The 23,811-nt window shown below is 42.0% G+C and overlaps 1 protein-coding gene across 5 annotated transcripts in view; it reads left to right on the top strand.

The window, feature by feature from the left end:
- PALM2AKAP2 (PALM2 and AKAP2 fusion) overlaps positions 1-23,811 on the top strand; it is a 271,441-nt gene that overhangs the window by 61,308 nt on the left and 186,322 nt on the right. For all 5 annotated transcript variants that reach the window (XM_075021178.1, XM_075021180.1, XM_075021183.1 and 2 more), the window contains one exon: positions 79-209. In XM_075021178.1, coding sequence (XP_074877279.1) covers positions 79-209 — 131 coding nt within the window. The remainder of the gene's footprint in view (positions 1-78; positions 210-23,811) is intronic.

The raw sequence follows: 23,811 nt of genomic DNA, 5'->3' as shown, positions 1-23,811 counted from the left end.
GCAGAGGCAGCTCCTTCTCAATCTTCAGGTGGTTTTTGTTCAGTCTGTTCCTAAGGTTTGGATTTTTTCACCTTACAGTCAAAAGCTCTTCGGGAAAAATGGCTGCTACAGGGAATTCCTGCTGGCTCTGCAGAAGAGGAAGAAGCCAGAAGGAGGCAGTCAGAAGAGGATGAACTGAAGGTGAAAAAGCTGGAAGAAAATATACACAGGTAGGGACAGTTTCCCTTTGCTTTGCCTAAGAACAGTGACTCCCATTAAGGCTAGAGACGTTCCTCACCCAGGTCCTCATCTCCGGCAGCAGCTGATAGCAGCTGCACAGGGAAGAGTGTAAGAGGCAGGCACACATACAGCCAAACCTGCCCAGAATTTGTCTCCCATATGTCCATGGTTTTCAAGGTAGAGCTATCATGGTATCTTTGTGTTTAACGGACTTCGATGGATTTCTCTCATGAGGGAGCTAAAAAGAGGGCTGAGTTGCCCCTTCTGAAGCATGTTTATGACTTGATCAACACTCAAGAGATTCTCCATTGCTTTACACCCCCTGCAGCCAAAAGGTGTTCAAAGAGGAGCAGCACTCTTTTGCACTCACTTTTCACTGGTGCAAATGACTTTTTGAAATGTAGCAGCAGATGCCACCAGCAGCTCAAACATCTACTGTTTTCAGAAGCAGGTTTGGGTGTTAGAATTATTTCCTTATATCAGTTTCCCATTGCAGTTTGAATTGATGTTTGTCCCCTTTTTTATGTTTTCCTTTGTTTTGATACAAACAAGGGGCTCTAAAGCTCATAAGGAAAATGCTTTTATCCCTCACAGGACAGATTCCAGAGCTGCTTCATCTGCAATTCACGCTATGTGAATTTAGAGTTTTTTCAGCTGGCAGAAAATTAGCAAAAGTTGGTCAGATTTGGCACAACAGCTTTTACAAATGTGTCAGCTGAGGGATGTAAGTGACAGAAAAAAGTAAACAGGACCAACAGTCCAAGGATTGAGGTATTAGCCTATCATCTGGTAAACTCAATTTGCCTTATGCCAGGTTTCTTGTGAAATTTCTTGGAGAAATCACTGAGAATGTTTCTTTGGGGATATACACAAGCAGACCAACCCTAAGCTTGGGTGACACTAAATGGCTTCTAGGTGGAAGTAATAGATCAGAATGAATGTAAGAGTTGCCTCATACTACTGGCCTCTGTCTTGTGATTCCTGTTAATTAAAACTGATCTGAGAATGTGTATTGTTTTTTTACATCTGTGGTAACACAAGGCAAGAAAGTTGGGGTTTTTTAGATTTCATATGCTACCTGACATTTTACTCCATAAATTAATGCAGTAGATGGAAAAAATCATGAGCTGAACTTCAGAAACATGTGCTGCAATACATATTTCATCTAGTGCTGAATGCTGCAAGGTATTAAGTGCTCTGACCCCATCCAGCAAAACACATCAGCATGTGCTTAATTTCAGCTGTGTGAGTGCCACCACTGAAGGCAATGAAACCTGATTTGCTTAATTAGTTCAAAGTGTAGGATGAAAGTCTGTGTAAAACCTTTGCCCCTGTGGTTTGTTTTTTTTTTCCTTAACTAAGGCCATGAAATAAAATCTTTTAACGTTTGGAAGTAACGGAGCTCTCTTCTGGTATGACCAGCTATCTGTCAAATTGACAGATCAGCTGCTTTCTCCTAAGTTGAAAGGACATTTGTTTGACAGCCTTGCTAGCATGCTTAACTTCCCTGTTATCTTTCCAAGGGAACTCCAAAGACAGTAAAAAAGTATTTTAATTTAAATGAGAAAATATTACACCTGAACTGCAGAGATAAGACAGGAGAGGTTGAGGTCATTAGTCTAATTACAATTTACATCCATGACAACATGACACATCCAGAGCCCATCAAGATAGGCTGAGAAGGTAAAGGGCTGTAGAAAGGGTAAGAAGAGAGAAGTCAAGCACGTTATCTGGAGGAGTGAAGTAGAATGAACTCATGCTGAAAGGATTTTTTTGGTGCCTGTGCACCACATTTCCCCTCTGCATTCCCAGGAGAGAATCAGAGAGGAGGATTACGGGCCAACCATTCATATGTTCATGTTTGCAGGGGCCTAACGGTCCTGTGGAAGTGCACTATGCACTATCCAACGGGACCACTATGAAACAGCCCAAGCCTTCTCAACAAGGGCAACGGAGGACAGGCGAAGCTGGTTCACCAGAAAGGTATAAAACTACTGCAAGACCAGCCATAGAGTTGATGCCAGGGGACTGTAAAATCACTGTGCCATGGATCTTGCATATTCATTAGAGTCACACTGCATTGTATGTGCAAGCACAGAGCAGCTGCAGTATCAAGACATCTGTGAAAGAGTCTTGTGGCACACATGCTGGGTTTGTCCCTACTGCAAAATATGCAAAGTCTTTTACATTTGCTCCAGGAGCAGGGTGAAGCTTACTTGTGAAGGCCAATGTCCAACCTCTGCTGGCAGCCAGCACCCATGCCCCTGCTTTCGCAAGGGGGAACATGAAGTCATCCCCTTCCTCTTGAAGCACAGCATCCCATCATCATTGCAGAGAGCAACATTTCTTCTGCTCACACTGAAGCTCTCAGGAAGGTCCCTTTCTCGTACCTCTGCATTTACTACATGAACAGTCATGGCACAGGAGAAGTATCTATCTTTATTTGCAGGCCAGACATAAACAGTAGGTCTGACAAGCTGAGTGAACTGTGGCACTTAGAACAGAAGACGGAAGTAGATAGTGTTTGAGACCAGACTAACATTCATAAATGAGGATGTAGGCTCATGTAGGTCTGTGCTGTTGAGAAGAGGCAAATATCTCTACCTTAGAGAAACAGTAGGGCTGGCTGTGGGTTTGTAGATGGTCCTGAAGGCCTTGCACATAACACAAATGCTTCAGTTGAGTATTGCTCTTTCTAATTCATTTTTAAGTGACTTTGCCACCAAAATCAGATGTTTCGCAAGATGTACACATGCTTGTAGTGCTTATTCTTAAGTTAATATAACCAGTTCTCCTTTGTGTGGGAGGCATTTCATTTCAGCTGGGCAGCAAAAGTGCATGAGTGTACAGACTACTCTTTATTAGACTTCCATGTTATCATGATACAAGAAATCACATACATACTTCAGCTTGTAGCTTGCAAGGCTATGTGCATATGAATAAAATTAAACATGAGTAAGTGTAATGATTTAATGAGCTTCCTCATCTGCAAAAGCATTTGGAAGAAGGATGCCTACATTAGTCAGCATTTCTGTAGACTTCATGCCAAGCAACTGAAAAAATATCTGCATCACAAAACTAGAAATAAAGCAGAACAAAGGATGCAATACAAATAATTAAATACTATCATTATGCTGATAATTACTAACAGGAGGACACAGTACCAGATGCACATGCAAGTTAAAAAAACAGGGAGTGCAAGACTAGGACAAGATGCAAGCATATGAACAGTGTAACAGTGGATCACAGACAGAATGATCATTTGATAGTTGGGATTAGTTTAATACGTTTAGAGATTTTGAAATGTGTGAACACTAGAAACAGTCTTTGTATCCAAGAATGCAAAGTGGAAATAGAAGAATAAGCACACTTGAAACAAGTTTGGTCTGAACATTTCTGCTTGCCTAACTTGAGTCTTCAGAATAAGACTTATGCTGCCCCATGTAAAAACCCTGGTATTGTCTCTTGCATGTCTTTAAAAAATTGTTTGGTCCAGTGAACTGAACAAGAAGATTGGACCCCTTATTCAACATTCATTGAGTCTTAAGTGGGCTGGAAATTTGTCAGTAGTGGGAAGGATGGAAAGGCATTGATGCATTATTAATGTTTGAAACCTGGCTGCAAGTTTGGTGGTATCACTGTATCAACGGCAGAGTGAAGGCAGACATGGATTTAGGATATGTCTCGGCACAAACTGTCCTCAGACATAGACAAGCTTTAAAGCTAGTTTAGTTTTTTGGGTTCTCCTAAAGATCTCAGGTCAGTGTTAGAGGAAAGCAGTCACTTCTGAGTTTCTTTCCCATTGTCACACAGTGAGAAAGTGATCTCCTGTTTTCTGCAGCTACCTTAGATTTGGGGTAAATGGTACCAAAGGAGTAAAAAAATTAACAAAAACCATTTCTCTTCCCTTGAACTTATTCTCAAAATCAGAGACCTGAAATATATTGTTTAGGATAGATAGCGTTGATACAGACGCTCAGTGAACTTCCACAGACACATTTCTGATAGTGTGTTGTAGGTGAAACAAGCACTGGAATGTGTGGCATGCCTCCCATGGTTATTTTTACTACATGACAGTTTGTTATTTTGCAGCAGTGAATGGAAAGTTGGCATTCAACATCTGGGTATTAACAGGCAACATTCATAGAATAGAGCAGCCCACCCAAAGCCTGCTATTCCTGCACAGCATTTGAAAGGCTCCCCAAATTAGTTTGTTTTACTAGATTACATTACAGTACGTGCTGGCAGCCCGTGTTTACTACAAAAGGTGAAGAGTTTTCATTGCTCTGAAGCTTTCATGTAGCATGCCAACATGAAATACTCTGTGACAACATATCTCCCTAGTTGATGATGGACACTGGCATGAGATACCAGGACTGGACTTGTTGTGCTCCTAGAGAAAAAAAATCCACTGAGCTAAATCCTCAGTAAAATGGCATATCCCTTCAGTAATCAACAGTCCCTCTGTTCACGTCAGATGAGGAGGTGCCCATCAACTCCAAGGAGAGACAAATCATTGTGCTAGCAGAACAGCCTTTTTGGACACGTGGACCAGGCAGACAGGTTAGACCAGTGGATGCTGGATCCCCCAAAACCACACGCAAGAGACACTTGAGGTGCTTTGGCACTGTGGCAGCTCTTGGGGGTGAAGCAATGCAGGACAGCAGCCAAGGTATACCTGTGTCCCCTGTTCTTTACTCAGGGCTACTCAGCTGTCAGCACATCCAGCTCTTAATGTTTGCAAAAGCCCTTTGGGATTGTGGAGTGCTTCACTCTCGTGCATGCTGGTGGTAAGCCACAGCTGTGTCACCTCTAGGAGAAGGCTTTTCCATGATGGTCCAGCATGCAGGGAGAGTTCCAGTGTTAATGGTGGCAGGGGAAGGTGCTATGGACAAGCACATATCTTTGCTGGTTGCTGTTGTCTTGCTGATGTGGGCAGGTGGTAAATACATGCAAAAACTCCCTCCCTCCCAGCAGCTCCCATCTCAGAGTGCTGATGTTTTTCTATACTTACAAAACCTTGGAAAGTATTTTAAAGAAGTGTTGAACTGAAAGATGCCTGTGACAGGGACTGCAGGACAAGCACAGCTTCCATCCAAGAAAAGCACTTAACCTGATGGACCAAAAGAGATGCTGAATGTAAGCTTACACAAGAGAGATGACCAGTGATGGAGGAAGAGAGATGACACCACCTCTCAAGCAAAAGGTGTCTTGGTTGTATGAGGGTCTCTGTTGTTGTACTGTGCTCAACCTATGACTGCTTACCAGGTATTAGACAGAAGTCCTAATCTAGGTAGAAGAAGATCCAAAATGGAGTAAATTTCTCCAAACCTGGCAGTATTGTCCTCTTCTTCAATTACTGCAATTGAATATTTCCAGGTGAATGCTCAGATTTGAGTGTTGTCAGAGAGGCTGGGCTAGCCCCTGAGAGGAAAACCCTCACCAAGCTGATTTGATATGCAGAAAATAAAATCTTATTAATACACTATCTTATTAATAGACTATGAGTGCTTCACAGATCTCTGATGTTAGACGGGGTCTACACCAAAGTCTCTTCTCATTGCAAAGTCCAGCAAATACAGGCTTGTAGTTAAGTTGTGCTTGTCATGGCTGCTGCACCTGTAGCATTTTCTCTCCTCCCAGTGTCCATTCTTTCATTTCTTCCTGATGCCAAGGTTTGTTTCCTGCTTCTTTTTCCCAGGATAAAAACTTAGCATGTCTCAGACTGGAAACTCTGGCTATAATTCAGTCTCTCTTGGGACTATCACTAATAGTCTTTGCATGACAGAGGGAGAGAAAGCACGTAAGACACATGTGAGAGCACTCCTTCAAAACAAGGATCATCTGATGTCAGAACCAGCTGCTCAGACCACCCCTAGAGCAGACAATGCAAGCCAGGACCAGAGGTGCCATAAAACTCTCCTTAGCAAGGTCTCACCCATTTCCCTTCCATCTTAGCCTTCAGAGAGATATGAATGGTTGCTGAAGCTTATGCTAGCACAGAGAACAGTGTGTCTTCCAAGTGCATGGTCCACATGAGTGTGACTGTTTTGCAACTTCCACATTGATGACAGCTGGAGAAAACGATCAGGAACATTGCTTATTCGACATTTTGGGGGTTTACCTAGAAAGCCAGATGCAGCTGTAGACAAGCCCTCTGTCTGCCTCCACATGCTGCCCATATGACCAGTTGCACTGGGTGAGGTCTCTAAGAGTGAAAGAGCAAAAATGAGCCAGGCAGTCTCTACAAATTCTGCTCACCTTATGAGGGAAAAATCAAGCTTTCTGCACAGGAGCAGCTGTTTGTACCCAAGCCCTCTTGTCTGATTCTCTACTAAGATTGATCAATATCAGATCTCATCTGCTGAAGCTCCACAGATTCCAGTTCCAGCAACCCCTAAGGACTTTGGTTTCCAAAACAGCACATCCTTCACTTCCCATAAAGCTTTTGCTGGAGTGTGTTTCATATGTGATACATTTCTTGGGAAAACAGAAACCAAAACAAAACCAGGCAAAAAGCCTCAACAGCAGGAAATCTCAGATTTCCAAAGGAACCCACTCCGCAGTGTGATTAGAGAATTCTTCAGGACTTGTAGGATGATCTCATAAAAGCAATGAGTTAGGAGCTGCTGGGTGGCAACGGGTTTGAGGTTTTTACATATGGTATAATATATTCAGATTATTTTTAAAAAAAAAGAAAAACAACAAACCCAAACACTTATAAACAGTAACACAGCTTACTACCTCAGTTCTGAAACTTGACCCATACTTAAAATAGCAGAATGACATGCCAGTGCTTTAACAGTTGCCTAAATGATGGTGTTCTGGGTTGAGGAGTTCTGGGTTTAGAGCGCAGTCTTTTCCACAACTCCTAGGCATTGCTAGCTTGTAATTACTTAATGATGCCTATGCATCCTATAAAGTGGACAAAAGGATTAACTGTTCAGTTTGAACACAGACCCCCTCCACTCCAGCTGTGTCTGCTCTCCTCAAACATGTGTACCAGATATGGACCTTGATAAAAAAACCTATTTGCCTAATTTGGGAACAAAATACAGAAGAAATTCCAAAGCCCCATCTCTACATATCAAGGAATTTCCACCTCAGGTGCTTTTGACACTTCATCCATGTCCGTATGCTATAGATTAAGAGACATGTTCCTCAAGAAGGAAGGGACACATAGGCTTAAATTCAGCCCTGTATAGAAGCAGCTTTTCAAGAACACCTTTTCAAGGCAAGCTAATGGATTGTAAAGTAGGATCAGTTTCTAAATGGATTAAACCTTTAGTACAGTAGATCATATGCTACAACCCCTTGTGAAAGGGGCAGTTACTACCTCTGGGCCAGGTTCAGCAAGAAAAATGCACTTTCAATCACTGCAGTCTTTCAATAAAATGGACGTTCTGTGCAAGGCTGGGTTTCTGTTGCCATACTAGCTGAGACCCAGTAACAAATGATCAAGTGCAAAACTTCAAAGCCTCCTTGGCTTTAACATTTCAAAGCTAAAAATTTCACGTGACTCTCTGTGTGATGCTGTTTGAAAAATGGGGAAATCTCTTTATAACGCATGTATTTATCATATGTGTTGAATCACCACACTCCCTCTGTATGCAAAGCCATCTAAGATCATCACACTTCTTTTAAGCCTAGTAGAATTGACAAAGGTGTCCTGAACCAGTAAATTGTGGCATAGCATAAAGAGTAGGAATTGTTGACTTCATTACATCTGAATTAAATCTTAATCATGGGACAAATGGGATTGTTGCCTGGAGTAAAACAAAAAGGACTTGTCTCCATTCCTTTACTTGTTATGCTTACCTTTGCTGGAGTTGGCTGGTCGGTTGGCTTTCCTTGTACACAGGCAGTGTACTACCACAGGGCAGTCCTGGCAAAACAGTCCCTTCCACACAGTTAGTCCCTATAGTGTTGGTGGATGGAAAAAAACCAAAATTGTGGAAGTTCTGTAAAAGAAAAGCATGTTTGTGTGGAGGTGTCATACATGTGCATAATTTTGAAAAAGATGACAAACCTGTAGTGCATTTACAAAGAGAAGGCACAGAGCTGGGCAACAGCCTGGGTTGATTTTATTGTGTTTGTGCGTTACAGTGATTATTTACTCTCCCTGCACCTTAAATCAGAGGACTTTCCTCTTCCCTGCCAAACATCTCTTTATGGGCTGTGTCTGTGTCCGGCAAGGCCAGAACATGCAGCACGCACAACATGCTCACACACACCTGCTCACAGAGCCTGGGAAGACACAGCTGCAGTTCTGGCCCTTGGTAGCTCCCTTCTCCCGAAGGCTCGGTTTCATTCTGTAAAACTGCAGGAGTTTAAATAAGTCACCTACACATAGAGCATCATCTCTAATGTAATCTCATTAACCCCCCACGCAGTCAGTGAGAAAAGCATCACCTCCATGGCCTGTGTAAGACTATCCCCCCTACTATAGGTGCCTCAGTAAAGTGCCTCAAGTGAAATAGGTGGAATTTAAGCCTTAATGTTACTTTCTGCAGAGGCACCTTCCACTGGGCCTCGGGGCGCTACCGTCATGCAAATAGTCATTAATAACCATTAATTATGTATCCGGTGCATCATGCGTTTGTAACTCGAGGCCCTGCCCTGTCATTCTTGCTAGTAGTCAGCACTTACACGTATTTCTGCAGAGCTGGGCTAGCTCTGAGTAGGTAGAAGTGCAACTAGAGGAGGAGTAAGGTGCAGTGTCTAGAGCCACCCAGTGGGCATTGCAAGTTTAGCCTCTTTTTTAAAAAATCTGCAGTCTGAAAAGCACGTCACCTTCCCTGTAGGGTTTTTTAACTGCTGCAGTATGTGAATTCTAAGGCAAAAATAATGCAAATCCCGGCTAGTGGTCCACAGAAGACAAAGAAAGACTGACTGTGCCATCAGGAATCCTGATTGATAAGAAAGGGACAGCTGTAATGGATTTTATTGAGAAGTTACAATTGAAGAAAAAAGCAAAGTCCCAAGGAGGCATGTTCAGGAGCAGAGAATAGTCTGCTGGCACATGTTATCGTGGTCTCACTATAGAAAAGCAAATGAGTAGTAACAGGGAACCTCGGTGTGTTGGAAAAATGCTGGTAGCCATCCAAGAATATAGCACATGAATGATATGGTCAAATCAACAACAAAGGACATTCAGAGCACTCAGATCAGCATGTTACAAATGTAAAACATGCTCATAGCCATGTACAAATATGGGCTTTGTAGGATAAAGTGATATATGACTCTGTAGTGTAAGACACTGAGAAATCAGGTCCCAGTGCCAGATTGTTGTAAGAACTCAAACTAGAAAACTGACTTGGTATGACAGATGTGCAGAGGGGCAATGAAACAAGTTGGGGAGAGATAGGTAGTAATAAGTGGAGACAGTGGAAGAAATTAAACAAAAAATGCACATGGATTAAAACCATTTAAAAGTCAGACTTGCATGGCATCTGCTGTGATCTGTTGTTGCCACGGGTAAAAAAGGACTCGACGGGGATGTGAAAAGTACTGACAAGCAGTAGGAAAAAAAAAACAAACCCAAAGACATTTTTCAAAACCAACAACATAAAAGACGAGTTCAAGGCCAGATATAGCAGAGCTTTACCACAGATTCCTACATAATCAACACCCAGAACTGCAATTAGGACTCCTGAACAAACAACATGTTGCAAAGTTTGTTCGGCAAGGTCAAGCAACTGGAGTAGCTTATGACCTTAAAATGTCGTTAATGGCTTACAAAAAATATCTGGAGCGGGAGGTAAATTCCAATTTGCAAGGCATTGGAAGCAGACTTGGACAATGTCCATGTTTCTCCTTAGAAGTCCTTCAGCCAATGAAGACTACCTGATATACAAGGAGTCATAGCTATGGGACAGTGGAAGAGTGGTATATACTGAAATGAGTCCAGCTGGATACTACCCATGTAAAAGAATCTATGGAAAAGAGTTTGATACACCCTAGGTGTCAGTGACATGAGGCTGCTAGGGCTTGAAGAGGGATCTGCTCTACTTTCTCTGTAGCTGTCAGTCTGCATCAGGACAGATTCACCTCAGTATGGTATCAGAGTCCTAGAAAGACAAATAAGTTCAAGAACAAAGCACCTGCTGACAAAAAGATGCTCTGAAAAGGGTGAAGCTGATTCTGAATAACTGGATCACTGGTGAGATAGAAAATTCAAAAAGCTGTGAAAACATACTGTAGATTGTAACTGGTCTGGAAGACCTCGCAGAACAATGCCATGTACATGCTGTTGCATGCCCAGGAAAATGCATTTAGTTCTTAGCGTGAAAGATTGTTAAATTATGCCTACTCTGTACTAAAACATTTTTACTAATGCAGCTACAGAAGAAAAGCTACCCTTTTTGGATTCGTTTTTTACCAGCAGAAAGTATGGACACTTTAATAGAATGAGCTCTACAGGCACAGGTTATTGTATAACCACTTCTCTACTGGAAAACATACTGAAATAAAAAGTGTTTAAAAATAATCTACCCTCTAGGCAACAACAGCATGTTAGCGGGATAGTCTGAAGTCATTAAATGGAGAGACACGGGGACCAGGTCTTTGCATCCTGCATTCCTCTAGACCATGTAAGTGATGCAGACTGTGTCCCTGGGAATTGCCTCAAGGAGAGAAACCAGCCATGACAGGATGAAGCCCCAAATTACACCTAAGTTAAATTCTTGCCTCTACCACTGATTTGTTGCATGACTTGAAGCAAGGTACTTCAACATTTCTTCCACATCTCATATTCCAATGTTCATTTGTGTAATTATCTTTCCCACACTTTTAGCATCATGTGATCTGAGCTCTTTGGTACCAGAATTGCTTCTCACTGCATGAAGGGAACATCACTGGTGCCCCTTAGTTATCCTGAGCAAATTTTCATTCTTCAGAATTCTTCATGTTCTTCTCTTATTTTGCAGTGGCAACACAAATATGAAAGAGATGCTTATTAACACAAATGGTCCATGCTTCTAGAGAAAGCAGGAAAGAACAGCCCTTCACTGAAAGAAGTGATTCACACTGTGACTGGACTTCTGCTTCTTGCTAAGACTGTGTATCTGGCTCTTGGTTGCACACCATTCTGATGTATCAAAGCAGCATGATTTGAAAGCAGAAAAGCAACATAGTATTTGGGTGGTGTGTGCAAGTTATGGTGTGAAACTTCGGCTTTAACTCTTTAATATGCAAAAGACAGAGGCAAGTTTAAAATGTTCAGGAGCATCTATTGGGTATAAGCTCTGGTGCTGACGAAGTAAATAATCCTTCAGTTAGCTCTGAACCTGTGTGCTGATTGCACTGCAGCTGTAGCAAGGTGGAGCAGCTCTGTAAATACTCAGGTGGTTGACTGTGCGCTCCCATGGCTGGTGGTCGCATCTAAGCTAGCCCAGATATCTTAACGCTGTGTTACATAGCACTGAAACTGGTGCAGACTTTCACACTGCAGCACGATTAGGTCAAAATCTGAGGGCTGGCTTCAGCCTCAGTGGTTGTGGTAGTTTCCACTCATCTGTAGGTAGCTGGTGCAGGACAGGCACAACATGGTCTACCTAGACACCCAGCACTCAGCTGGGTAGCTTGAGCTGGCTTCTAAGTTGCTGCAGCCTCACTCGTATCAGCGCTGAAACAGTGCAAGCTCTGGGTGGGTCGGGCACATCCCTCTGTGCAGAGATCATACTTCTGGTGGTGCTGAAGACATCGTTTGAGGTGCCTCAGGCCTATAGAGTGACACAGCTGCATAATTAAATGGGTAGCTTTTGTTGATAATTCCTGGGGGTGTTTTATTTTTTAATTCAGCTGTCAAAATCCAGTTCCCAAATGATTCATTCATCTCTAGTGTGCTGGTGTTTTTCTTATTCTTGCTCATTAACCACTAGGGTTGTTTTATTTATGTCTGAAGGAGCTTCTTTTAGTCATTTCTGCGAAGAAGAAAAATCTGCATCCTGCTAAATCCACAGTACTTTTGGACTGGGCTACTGAAAATGGCAAATGCATTTCATGGTTTTCCATGCAAACAGATGAAACATTGATTTCTGTGGCTTCTTTTTCTCCTGCTGTCACTCTCTGTATGCAGTGATCTAGGAATCCTGGATCCCCACTGGATCTCCAGGTGGGGTCCATCACCCCACCGGATGCCATGCACAGTGGTATATATATATATTCATTGCTGCAAAGACTTTATAATGTAAGCCAGTGAGGCAGGCAATCACTAGAAAAGGAAGTGGGGACCAAAAGCATGGACTATAGCCTTAGTTTTCCAAGCTTGAGTGACCTGCAATGTAGATAAGTCAAGTCTGTAATCAACTGGTGGCATGAAATCGTAACATAGATCTTTAACATCAGAAGAAACGCATGTTCTCTGCAAACAGATACCAGAGAGGGAAGGCAGTTCCAGCACAGACCTTGTCATCTTTAATGGCAGCCCAGGGAAAATGCCTTAAATGGTGGAGCTACAGCTGGGTTATTTAAAGGACATTTCATTTGTAGGAAGCCTATTTGGGAAACATGAGCTTGCCTACAGAATCTTAACTGCACAAAAGGTGAATAAAACAGATACTCCCAGTAAACATGGGTTACTGGATTACCTTACGTAGGTAAGAGTGTATGTGGGGTGGAGTGTGTAACACTTTAGTCAAAGAAATGACCAGAGAAAACAACTTTTATTTAAGACTTGGAGCCCCAAGCCTTATATGACAAGTTTTCCATTCAATTTTATTTTTGTGCCTTTTTTTTTTTATTTAGAAAATTGCAAATACAGTTTCCTTGTATGAGTCCCTCTTTAGCCTCCTTTCCACTCTTTAAATTTAAGGGTGCTTATTAATCGGGACAGTGAATTTTATACAAGTGATCCTCACAAGAACCCACATTGCAATCAGGAAAAGGGCTGGCAGCCTAATGTGCAGTGAGATGTTTTTCTTTAGGTCCATCAGATAAAGGGAATCTCATAACAACCCAGGTAATGTTTTTTAAGTCTTTCACTTGAAGCTAAACCTCTTAGTTCCAAAAGAATAGAAGTGGAAAATGAAATAATAGTAAGTCACAGCAAAAACCTAAGGGTTTTCTGACTTGTCTGATGATCTCTGAGCTTTGTGACTTGGCACACCTGGAATGGGCTCAGAAAGGCAGAAGGCTCCTCAATTTAAAAACACGTTTCAGGCAGCAGCTGCTGCAGAGCAGCAGTATGTCACCAGCAGAGCCAGGCTTGTAAGCCTCATCTTGCTGGCAGCATCCAGGCTGGGAAACCAGAGAACCACGTTCATCTTCTAAATGCCATTCCAGACAGGTCACATGGGGCCAGCCATTGATCTGGTCAGGCGAGGACAATCAAGCCCACTGTTCACAAATTACTCCCAGGAGCTTAAGATATCACTCCTGGCCTAGGGGCAGATGGTTCATATCTGTTACATTGGCATTCCAGTTTTGATGCCATAGAATTTTCAGCTAAGTAACGAAAGAAAGAAAGAAAGAAAGAAAGAAAAAGAAAGATGCCATCATAACAGCATTCTGACTTTAGGAAATGCTGTAGCAGGAGAAAACAATGGAGCTGCCAGGGGCTTTGCACATATACCATGTTCATGTCCCAAAACATGCAAGAAGAATGCCTCATGCCTTTGAGCCCTTAATGCCTTGGGACTGCCTTTTGGGGAGAGCTGTGGTGTCCAGGAATGGGGTCCAGCATGAGACAACTGCAGGGTGTCATTGTGCCAAGAACATGGTGATCCTCAGCTCTGTTTTCTGCATGTGCAATAACTGTGCTTTCACTTAGGCATGTTCTAAGATATTTTACCACCTGCCAAAGGCTGTAAGGACCCACCAAATCAGATGTAACTTGTTATGTCACATATATGACCACTGAAAGCCCAGTTTTAAGGCTATGGGTAACATTAAGTAGTCTTGCAGGCAGGCAGCAGTGGTCAACACTCCCTTGTATCATCTTTTAGACAAGTTAATTTTAGGAGCAACCGCCCTACAGACGAAAAAGCCATGTAATCCTCTGCTCTTTGCTACTTAACATCAGCTTGACAAATGTGATTCATCAATCATAATGAAGCTATGTCACAGAAAAATCATCCTATTTTCCTGTTGAGGCTATCAAGAAAAAGTATTTCATGGTTGTGTAGCATGAAGTGTCAGGTAGAGTCCAGCTTGGTTTGGACAGCAATCTCTGAAAATAGTATCAATTTTTTTGGAAGGATGGATTGAAAACAGGTTCTAGTAATAGAAGTCTGCTTCACACCAGGATTTTGAGAACATGTTTTTTCTTAATTAGCTACTTTTTTCTTGATGTTGGTAGTACATAGTTTCTACACAGAGAAATTCAGTTATCAGGTATTGGTATAGTCAAAATGATACCACTTAAGGCAATGCAAAACCTCAGGTGTAACAGAGACACTGCTGTGTTACCACTGGTTTGTTAAATGCTTTCCTTTCCAACTTACAGAGCACGAACACAAAACATTATCAAACCCCAACAGATCAGACCGATGTCCACCATGTAAGAGTCACCCAAAATTCCATACACACAAAAGAGGACTTGCTCTCCCTCATCACTTTGTCATTTTCCTAGCAGAAGAGACAGGCTTGAAATATCACATTGAAAGCCAAAAAAGATCATTGTTGCAGCAGATACAAAAGAGAAAGAAATTCAGAACTAAACTTGGACTGAGAAATGCCCTTCCCTTCATCCATGCCTCAACTTTTCCCTCTCTTAGGACTGGGAATGTAATAGCTGACAAATGCTTTGATATCTGCAAGCAATAAGCAACATACATGAGAGCCACATCCTGACATCCTGGCTCATGGTGCCCATGTCTACCAGGGATCCCAGGACCAAATTTCTTACCTGCAGTATAGGTTGCTACATACCACTTTTTTGAAGACTGCTGTTGCACAGCATTTTGCAGGCAGTCAGGTCACTCTTCAAGCATTTCAAAGAAGAAAGGAGAACAGAGTATCCACACTTTCTCCCTCTCGAGTGCAAATGGAGGACAGGAGAGTGCACTGTGGTTCTCAGGTAGTGAAAACACCTCCTTAGAAATGGCATGTAACAAATGAAGACATTTAATGAACAGGATGGCTTTTACAGGTCCCTCCTTGGTGCAGACACCTGTGCTTCAGCAGGCCCCATAAAGCACCACCAGACCTGCCTTGGGCACCAGGTTTGCTCGGTGTGGCACGGGAGCTCTGCTGGGTTTTCCCAACTAAATCACGAACTTGCTTACTTCAGTGAAGCTGTTCTACACTTGCCTTGATGGCAAACGAGATAATATGGCTTTTCTTTTGGAAGATTACCAGATCAACAATATTCTTGTACAAGAATGGATGTGAAACAAAATGCCTGAAGCAAAGCAAAGTAGTGTGTCTGATATTACTTCCTTATTACCAGTACTTATTTTGTCATCTGTAGTGTCTGTAGGGGGTGACTGCAAAATTACCTCTCCTGAAAATGTCTTTTTTCTCACTAAAAGCAGTGGTATTTAATCATTTCACAGCTTCATTAAGTGGCTTGTCTTAATACTAACTGCATCAGTACAGACTACAAGGATCATACTGGTATCCTGAATAAGATGAGAAATATATTGATATTTTTCCATCTTAGCAGTCCTTGCTCAGCCACCTCATCTCTCAAAGGAGAAGACATTTGAAAAACCTGATGCAATGACCCAGCGTTTCTGAAAGGTGATTCTTTCTTCATTAGTCTTTGCTTTTCACGCTGCTGAGCTGAAAAGGATTCAGGGCAAAAAAGGAAAGAAATACTGATAGCTGCTGTTTGATCAGGAAGGAAGTAGATTGTGCTTAGTATTCTCTGGCTGAACTGCTTGTCATTGTATTAGATACATACATAGCATAGATGACTATGCATGAACAAAGCTGAAAATGGGTTGTAAGTAGGCTTTTTACTCCTTTTTCTAAATACAAATGACCTTCATTCAAAGAACAATCAATAAGGAAGCAACATGTACTATGGAGATCTGAGCTTTTTTCATGCAAGTATTCTTTGAAATACATGAAAATCCTTACTGGTTGGCACAAAAATTTTATAAAGAGATTCTTGGAAGCTGTAGTAGCCAGTAATGTACCGATTTTGCCCATAGGTATTCAGGGTAAATTAACCCTTACACAAATCTATGTTGGATTAATCTGATTTTTTAGTAAGGGAAGCTTTTCCTGATAGTAGGTAGGCAGTAAAATAGGACAAAGAACATCTTGGGTTTACCTAAATTTTGTGTTATGATTTACTGGTGAAAAGTCCATGCTGTTCTACGTAGTGAGAACAATTTGTAGAGTTGCATATTTCAGAAGGAATTATTATTTTCATCTGAACACATGTATTTTGGATATGGTCCAATCTTATGTAATTCTTTGAATGATTTTCTTTCCTTCACAGGAAAGTGTCTTCAAAACAAATAATAGTGGTTTTTGTCTGCCATGGGAGGAATGCTAACTGGGAAATAGCCCAGGGTGTACAAATTGTGTTAATGTGTCCATTTGCTCCAGGGATGCTGAATCATGTTTTTGTGAGACTGTGCTGAGAGGGTTTGCATAATGAGGGGCTTGAAAATTCATTTTTCCCAGCTTTTCCTGATGAGCAAGAGTCTGGTGTTTGCCAGATAAAATTTAACTTTAACAAAGAGCTGAGAAACCTTGGCAGGCAGAGCACTTCCCAAGGACAAACAAGGTGAAAAGATAAAGCACCACCTTCAAAATCAACAAAAGTGCTCCAGCAGCTCCCATTGCTGTTTTTTTTTATAAGTAGCTGCTCTGTAGTGGTTAGCTGCACTTCTGCTTTTCAGGGCCAGGTTTATTTCATGCAGTGGATACTGCTTGTGAGATGTCTGAAATACAGCCTAAGGAGCATGCACCAGTTATTCATTAGGAGATAAAATATTCATTGTCCCCCTTCTCTCTCCATCAGCCAGGACACATGAGAGGAAGGGGAAGGAACAGAGAGGCATTCCCTTTTTGCTGCAGTTGGGTGGATTGGCTTTTTGTTGGTAGGATGGATCATAAGGATTTATAGCTCTCAGGGCTATTAAAGTTACCCAGTCTTTAGCAGCTCCCACAGCTTTCTCTCTCTTAATTGCTGTTCATAGCCATCTTTTCCCCTCCTGCCAAGTCTCTAGTTTCTGGTTTATTTCATTGTTTTATATTTAGGAGTTTGATAGCTTCTTCAACATTGCCATTCAAAGGACTTGTAGGAAACAGCTGTTTTTTGCAGATTTCTCTTCTCTCACATCCCAGTAAGGTGACCTGCCTTACAGGCAGCCTCCACGGCAGGCAGCTAGGTCTGTAGGCAACATTAGGGTTCCTGCACTCCTCTTTTGCTGCCAAAACACCTTTTATCTCTGAACAACAACGTGTCATGGCTCCATAGCAAACCCCTCCTTGCCCTCCTTACCTCCTCACCCCTCTGCACCCATCAGTGGTATGGTTCTCCCTGTACCCCTGTCCCACCCTACTCACTTCTCCCTGGGGCAGTGGGCAGGGATGCTCTTGCCCTTTCCAGCAGAGTGGGCGCTGGGGAGTGCGCAAAGCTTTTCCGGGCTTTAGTCCTAGCATCTTTGCCTCCTTTTGCCCCAGGGATCCCAAAGGGAGTGATTTGCAAACACACACCCTTGAGTTTTGCTCAGCAGCATTGTGGACCCTTGTATCTACCAGCTACATTGTCTGCGCTCACTAAGCAGGCACCAGGATGGGCTTCAGGCATTGCCCAGCCTGTGTGAGCATGGCTGGAGAGGGCTGGACTCCACAGGTTGATCCTATTAATCCAGAAAAAAAGGATCACAGGTGGTGTGGGGGTGATTCTTTAATTTCAGAACGCATCAGGAAATGTCAAAATTATACCTTCTGTTTCAGCACAGGTTTCTTCTCTGACTCCTACTAACTCCCCACTCCCCTCTTTTTCCTCATTATCCTCCAAGGGAGATTATTTTTTAATTAACTGGGAGGGTAGATTTGCAGAAGGGAATGAAAGCCTTCATTCTTTGTGTCCCAAATTGATTAACATTCTTGTAGCTTCACTGCTTGCTTATCTAAAAAGAAGCCATGGTTTCACTGAGGAAAGAATAGCTTTTGCATTTTAATTTTCTCCTGACCAAAAGCTTCTAAGATACCCTAATGATACTGGAAAAGATTCTGGGACTCACTTACCATTCTCAAATTCATCTAACTAGTAACATCCCCTGACAGGTCCAGTAGAAAAAACACTTACAGGAAGAGCAAGTCATTAAAAAAAACCTGCTTATTTAAAAAAAAAAAAAGTCATAATCATCTTAACCTCACCTTGCACAGTAAAGCGAATCTTTGGAGCATGAGCTTATCTTTTTAGCTAACTATGCAGAAAGAGGAAGTTCATGAACTGTGCACCAGAGTGATTAGTCCATGGCAAGACCCCTCAAGATGGAAAGGTTAGAGAGCCTCTAAGATGACCATGAAATTACAAAGTCTGTGACTTACAAATGGAAAAGCAAACTAAAAAAGAATGGGTTTGGGTTAGGCAGATTTCAGTAAACTCGAGAGAATTCATAACTGAAAGCTTTGATGGATAGGGGAGTTATACAGAGTGAACGACCATAAAAGCACAAACTGGCCCAGAAGAAAGGTAAGAGGTGTAGTAGGAGACTCACTGTACCAAATCAGTGGCAAAGAAGAAAGTTCACAGAAAATGGAAAATAGTTCAGCTCACTAAGCGTAACTTGACTAGAGTTGCAAAAGCACATGAGGACAAAAACCAAAACGGCAGAGTCATGATGTGTCTGGTACTGTAACAGGAAACGATTCTGTGTCAGTGTTACTGGTAGAGAGAAAGCAGAGGAAAATGTTGATGTCCTGTTCCACAGACAATACTGAGATAAGAGCCTTTTTTGGTGCTTCAGTCTTCACTGGAAAGGTGTGTGGCAATCACATGGCAAATGTAGTTACACAAGGTACATATCCAGAGCAGAATTGGGAAAAACAAGTTAGAGAGTACTGAGACAAACCAAACTGGTTTCAGATCATCTGAGCATGGTGAGATCCATCCCCAAAAAGGAGAACTGGCTGAAGCAGTCTCTGAGGCTTTTGTCTTTGAGATCTTGAAAAAGGCTGTTCATAGGAAGAACAAATGTCACACTTAACTTTACCAAGGTGTTGTGGTTTAAGCCCAGCCAGCAGCTAAGCACCACGCAGCCACTCACTCACTCTCCCTGCACCACCCCTCAGTGGGATGGGGGAGAAAATCAGGAAAAGAAGTAAAACTCGTGGGTTGAGACGAGAACGGTTTAATAGAACAGAAAAGAAGAAACTACTAATGATAATGATAACACTAATAAAATGACAACAGTAATAATAAAAGGATTGGAATATACAAACGATGCGCAGTGCAATTGCTCACCACCCGCCGATCGACACCCAGCCAGTCCCCAAGCGGCGATCCCCTCCCCCACTCCACCCAGTTTGTATACTGGGCATGACGTTCCATGGTATGGAATACACCATTGGCCAGTTTGGGTCAGCTGTCCTGGCTGTGTCCTGTGCAAACTTCTTGTGCCCCTTCAGCTTTCTCACTGGCTGGGCATGAGAGGCTAAAATCTTTGACTTTAGACTAAACACTACTGAGCAAGGACTGAAAACATCAGTACATTATCAACATTCTTCGCATACTGAACTCAAAACATAGCACTGTACCAGCTACTAGGAAGACAGTTAACTCTATCCCAGCTGAAACCAGGACACAAGGGTACAGAGAAAAGAGAAGTTAGGGAATAGCAACCAAACTTCAATCCTTAGAGAAGTACTTGTGGTTCTCTAGAATAATACGTAGTGAATTATAAACAACGTGAATTTTTCATATAAGGTCTGTCAAGACTCACAAGCTTCCTTGACCAGCAGCTAACAGACCTCACAGCTCCAGGTCAGTTGAGGATGCCAAATATCTTGACAGTAAGGAGACTTTGATACTTTTATAGTCAAGTAGTAGTTATATGAATTGGACAAAACTTCTGTGAGGCAGATAAAATACCGTCAAGAAACTATTCAATCCAAATTGAAGGAAGAAGTTTTGATGGACTCTATGCTGGGTCAGAGACCATTTAATCATCTCGTTAACACCTTAGGTGATGAGAAGATATATGAGTAGAAGATCTGTTCATTAAACTTGAAGACAACATCAAACCTGGGGACTCACAGTGAACAGTATGATGATTACAAATCAGAGATGGTCTTAAAAACACAATGGAAGACAAGTACAAAATTCTACCTTTAGGCAGGCATAACCAACTGTGCAGACAGGGTGGGCTGTGGCTGTCAGCCCAGTTATCTCAAAAGCATGTGGGAATTAGAGTGAATAAGAAGCTGGATGTGAGTCAAAGATTTTGTGCTGTAAAGACACATTGGTATGTAGGTAATGAGACATAAAAGGAACCTCCTCTGGTGATCATTAATAAGGCCTCAGCTAGATTAAAGTGCAGTTGGAGTGCTGCACTGGAAGTACAACGCAGACTGACACAAAATCAGAAGGAGAAAATGGAAGTGGTTGGAGCACATGGCCTTCAAGGAAAGACTGCTCAATCTAATGCAGAGAGTGGGTCTTAAAATATTTCCTCAGCTGTTGCAATGGAAAGAAATAACGTGTACTTTGTGTTCACGGTAGAAAGGACAACAACTACAGAGATTAAGTGTTGGCAATGGAAATTCATTAGGGAAATCCTTCCAATGACCAGGACAGTGAAGCACTGGGGAGGCCATGGAGTCTCCATCGTTCAAGTCTCTGAGATGAGGTCAGATACAGTCATCAGGAGCAGCGCTAGTTCAGCCAACACAGCCTGCCATCAAGCACCTGTCCAGACCCCTTCTCCCAAGGCACTGGGGCTCAGCACTTGCATCCAGCCCCCTCCCAGACTTTGCTCCCTGTTTCTGATCACAAAGATCCACAACCTGCAAGAGAAAACTATTCAGGCAAAAGGAAGGTGAACAGGGATATGACAATGTAACTAGTTTGAAAATAGCTATAAAGATGAGGCAAATAAATTCCAAAGACAAGAGAAGTTGGACTAAAATGCCAGAACACCAGACCTTTAAAAAAAAAGTCAAGCACTCTTCCCCCACACCTTTTCCAAGAGTGAGCACAGTGAAGCAATGGAATAGGTTGCTAGTTGCCACAGGGGAATCTCTGCTCCCAGACAATTTTAGGAAGGGTCCTGACAGGTGTTTGTTGAGAGACTTGAGGTAAGGGGGACAGCTGCACTATTTTCTATGTTTCTGTAATTCTCTTGGAGAAGGGAAGTGCTAAAAGAATATGGAAATGAAACAGAGAAGTGAGAGCAGGAACTGCTTTTTACCAGACCAAATCACAAACTGTGAAACCCAAACAAGGAAATTAAAAATGTGGAGACAGAGAAACCCCAATTTTTTGCATTATAAACAATCAGCTTGTTGCACTTGTTGATTCATTACAGTGGCATATTTTGCAAAAGTCAAGGCAGGGTCTCCAGGGATTTACAGAGTAAATTAGTGTTTAGGAAAGGGTGTTGGCTCTTACAGTGTAGGACAAAGCCAACTTCTTGCCTTAAAGATAAGGAAGAAACTTTCCTACATGCAAGTCAACCCTGAATTTTTTGTATGTTTCCATGAAATACCTGGAAACAGCCACTGCCAGGCACAGAACTGGATGGACTACCAGTGCAAACCAGCCTGCTAGCTCCCAGTACAACTGCTTGAAATCATGATGGAGTTTTCTTTCCATTCCACCTCCACTTGGTAGCTGGCAAAATATTTCTGTGTTGGAGTCACTTGTTTCAAAGTTCTTGTTTGAAGACATAAATAAATCTGGTGGTTTGCATTCCATTCAGAGCTCCAGTTTCATTCTCCAAATAATTTTACATTGTTTCATTAGTCTGAAACAGGCTGTGGATTTTCATCCTTTGTCATCAGAGTCAGAATAGACATCTGTGAAGAGGAACAGAAGGCATAAATTTTAGACTCTGTGGAGCCTAGAGGGCAGGATGATGAAAAGCTTAAGCTATAAATGAAATGGTAGCATAAAGTGATGACTTGAATGGGTCAAAACTTAAAATTTCCATCTTACAGAAAATTCCAAGAAATTTCTATTGAAATTTCACCTTGTTTCAAACACACATGAAAAATAAGTTTATTTAAAATATTATGAAAGAGAGCAATTAATATTATTTGTTTGACATTCTGGAAACATTTATTTTGCTAAGACTGAAACATTATCAACATTGCCACTTCAACACTTTCATCTGTTCATAGTTTAAATGGTAATTTAAAAGGCAGATGTTTCTGCTTCACAGAAACAAAATATTGAGATAATCTCTTGTCAGATTATCATGAAATGGATACATTCCCATAAACATTTTACATATAATTAAGACAATGTTTTCCACAGGAATAATGCTTCTCAGGGAAACCACCAACCATATGCCATCATTCTCTAGTGTCCTTTAACCCCACAAATGTCGAAATGGTAGATACTTCAAAACAATGACAGAAAAATAATCTATGGTCAGGCAGATATAAAGCCATTTCCAGAGTGAACCAAAACTGCTTAATACTGCGTATGAATGCTGCATAATTGTTTAACAGCTATTTATCACATCATGTCTGTGAGGAGAATTAAACAGATATATTTTCTGTCCTAGCAGTTGCTCCATACAAATGGGTCTTACGAGTATTGTACTTCCCTTAGGTAGTTTGTTACATCTCTTCATTTCATAACTTCCAGATTTCTGCTAAGAAATGCCAAGAGCATTTTCCAGTCTCTGCTATTGATACAGCATGTTAAACATCCAAGGCTACAGGGAATTTATTAAGCTACTTTCCTAACTTATATGATATTGTTAATCTTGTCACAGGCAAATCACAGTTCCTTTCCATCATCCTGCTTTGTGGCTGTCACAGCGGCCGCCCCACAGCACCCTGCTGGGACCCAGTCTGGCGTGCTCGGCGCTGTACACTAGCAGGCTTCCTCCCTCTGGAGGAGAAGTCTGCATTGGGCTTGTGTTCCATAATGACATCTGTTTCCTGCTCTGTACTGTCCTAAAAGCAGATTTTATATATCAAATAGCTCTCCTGCCATGCTTTGTTTTGTCCCAAACATGGATAGAGGAGATGTGGCTTTTCAAGGCTGCCAGGCAGATGTGTCCTGCAGTCTGCATGCCAACAGGCAAACCAGGAATGAGGTTTCCACGAGGGGTGCTGGTTGTTTACCGTGGTGGGATGATGCCTGCCTTCTCTCGAGGCTCCTGTGACCTAAATGCTACTGGGTCACCTGCCCTGAGTACAACTGCCTGCCTCCCTCTTCCATGTCTTTATTTCTGCATAGTGGTCTTCTGTCTAAACACTTCCACCTTCATCAGCTGCTCATTTTAAGTTGAGAAGAGCAAAATCCAAATGCATTTCTTGTATGGAAAAGAGGCTCTTCTTACAACAACCCCTTCTGAGGACATGTGGAAAGGGTCAGCAGCAGCCTGACCCCATATCTGCTTCCCAAAGGAAATGTAATTGTAATGTTGCAAAGTTCATGCTTTTGGCATGCACTTTTTTTTTTTCCTTTAACCTACTGGAGACTAGGTCCTGACTGCAGTGTCC

This window comes from Buteo buteo, chromosome Z, assembly GCF_964188355.1.
Source record: "Buteo buteo chromosome Z, bButBut1.hap1.1, whole genome shotgun sequence".
Lineage (NCBI taxonomy): Eukaryota > Metazoa > Chordata > Aves > Accipitriformes > Accipitridae > Buteo > Buteo buteo.
The sequence above is the reverse complement of the archived record's forward strand: the minus strand, read 5'-3'. Positions and strand labels throughout refer to the sequence as shown.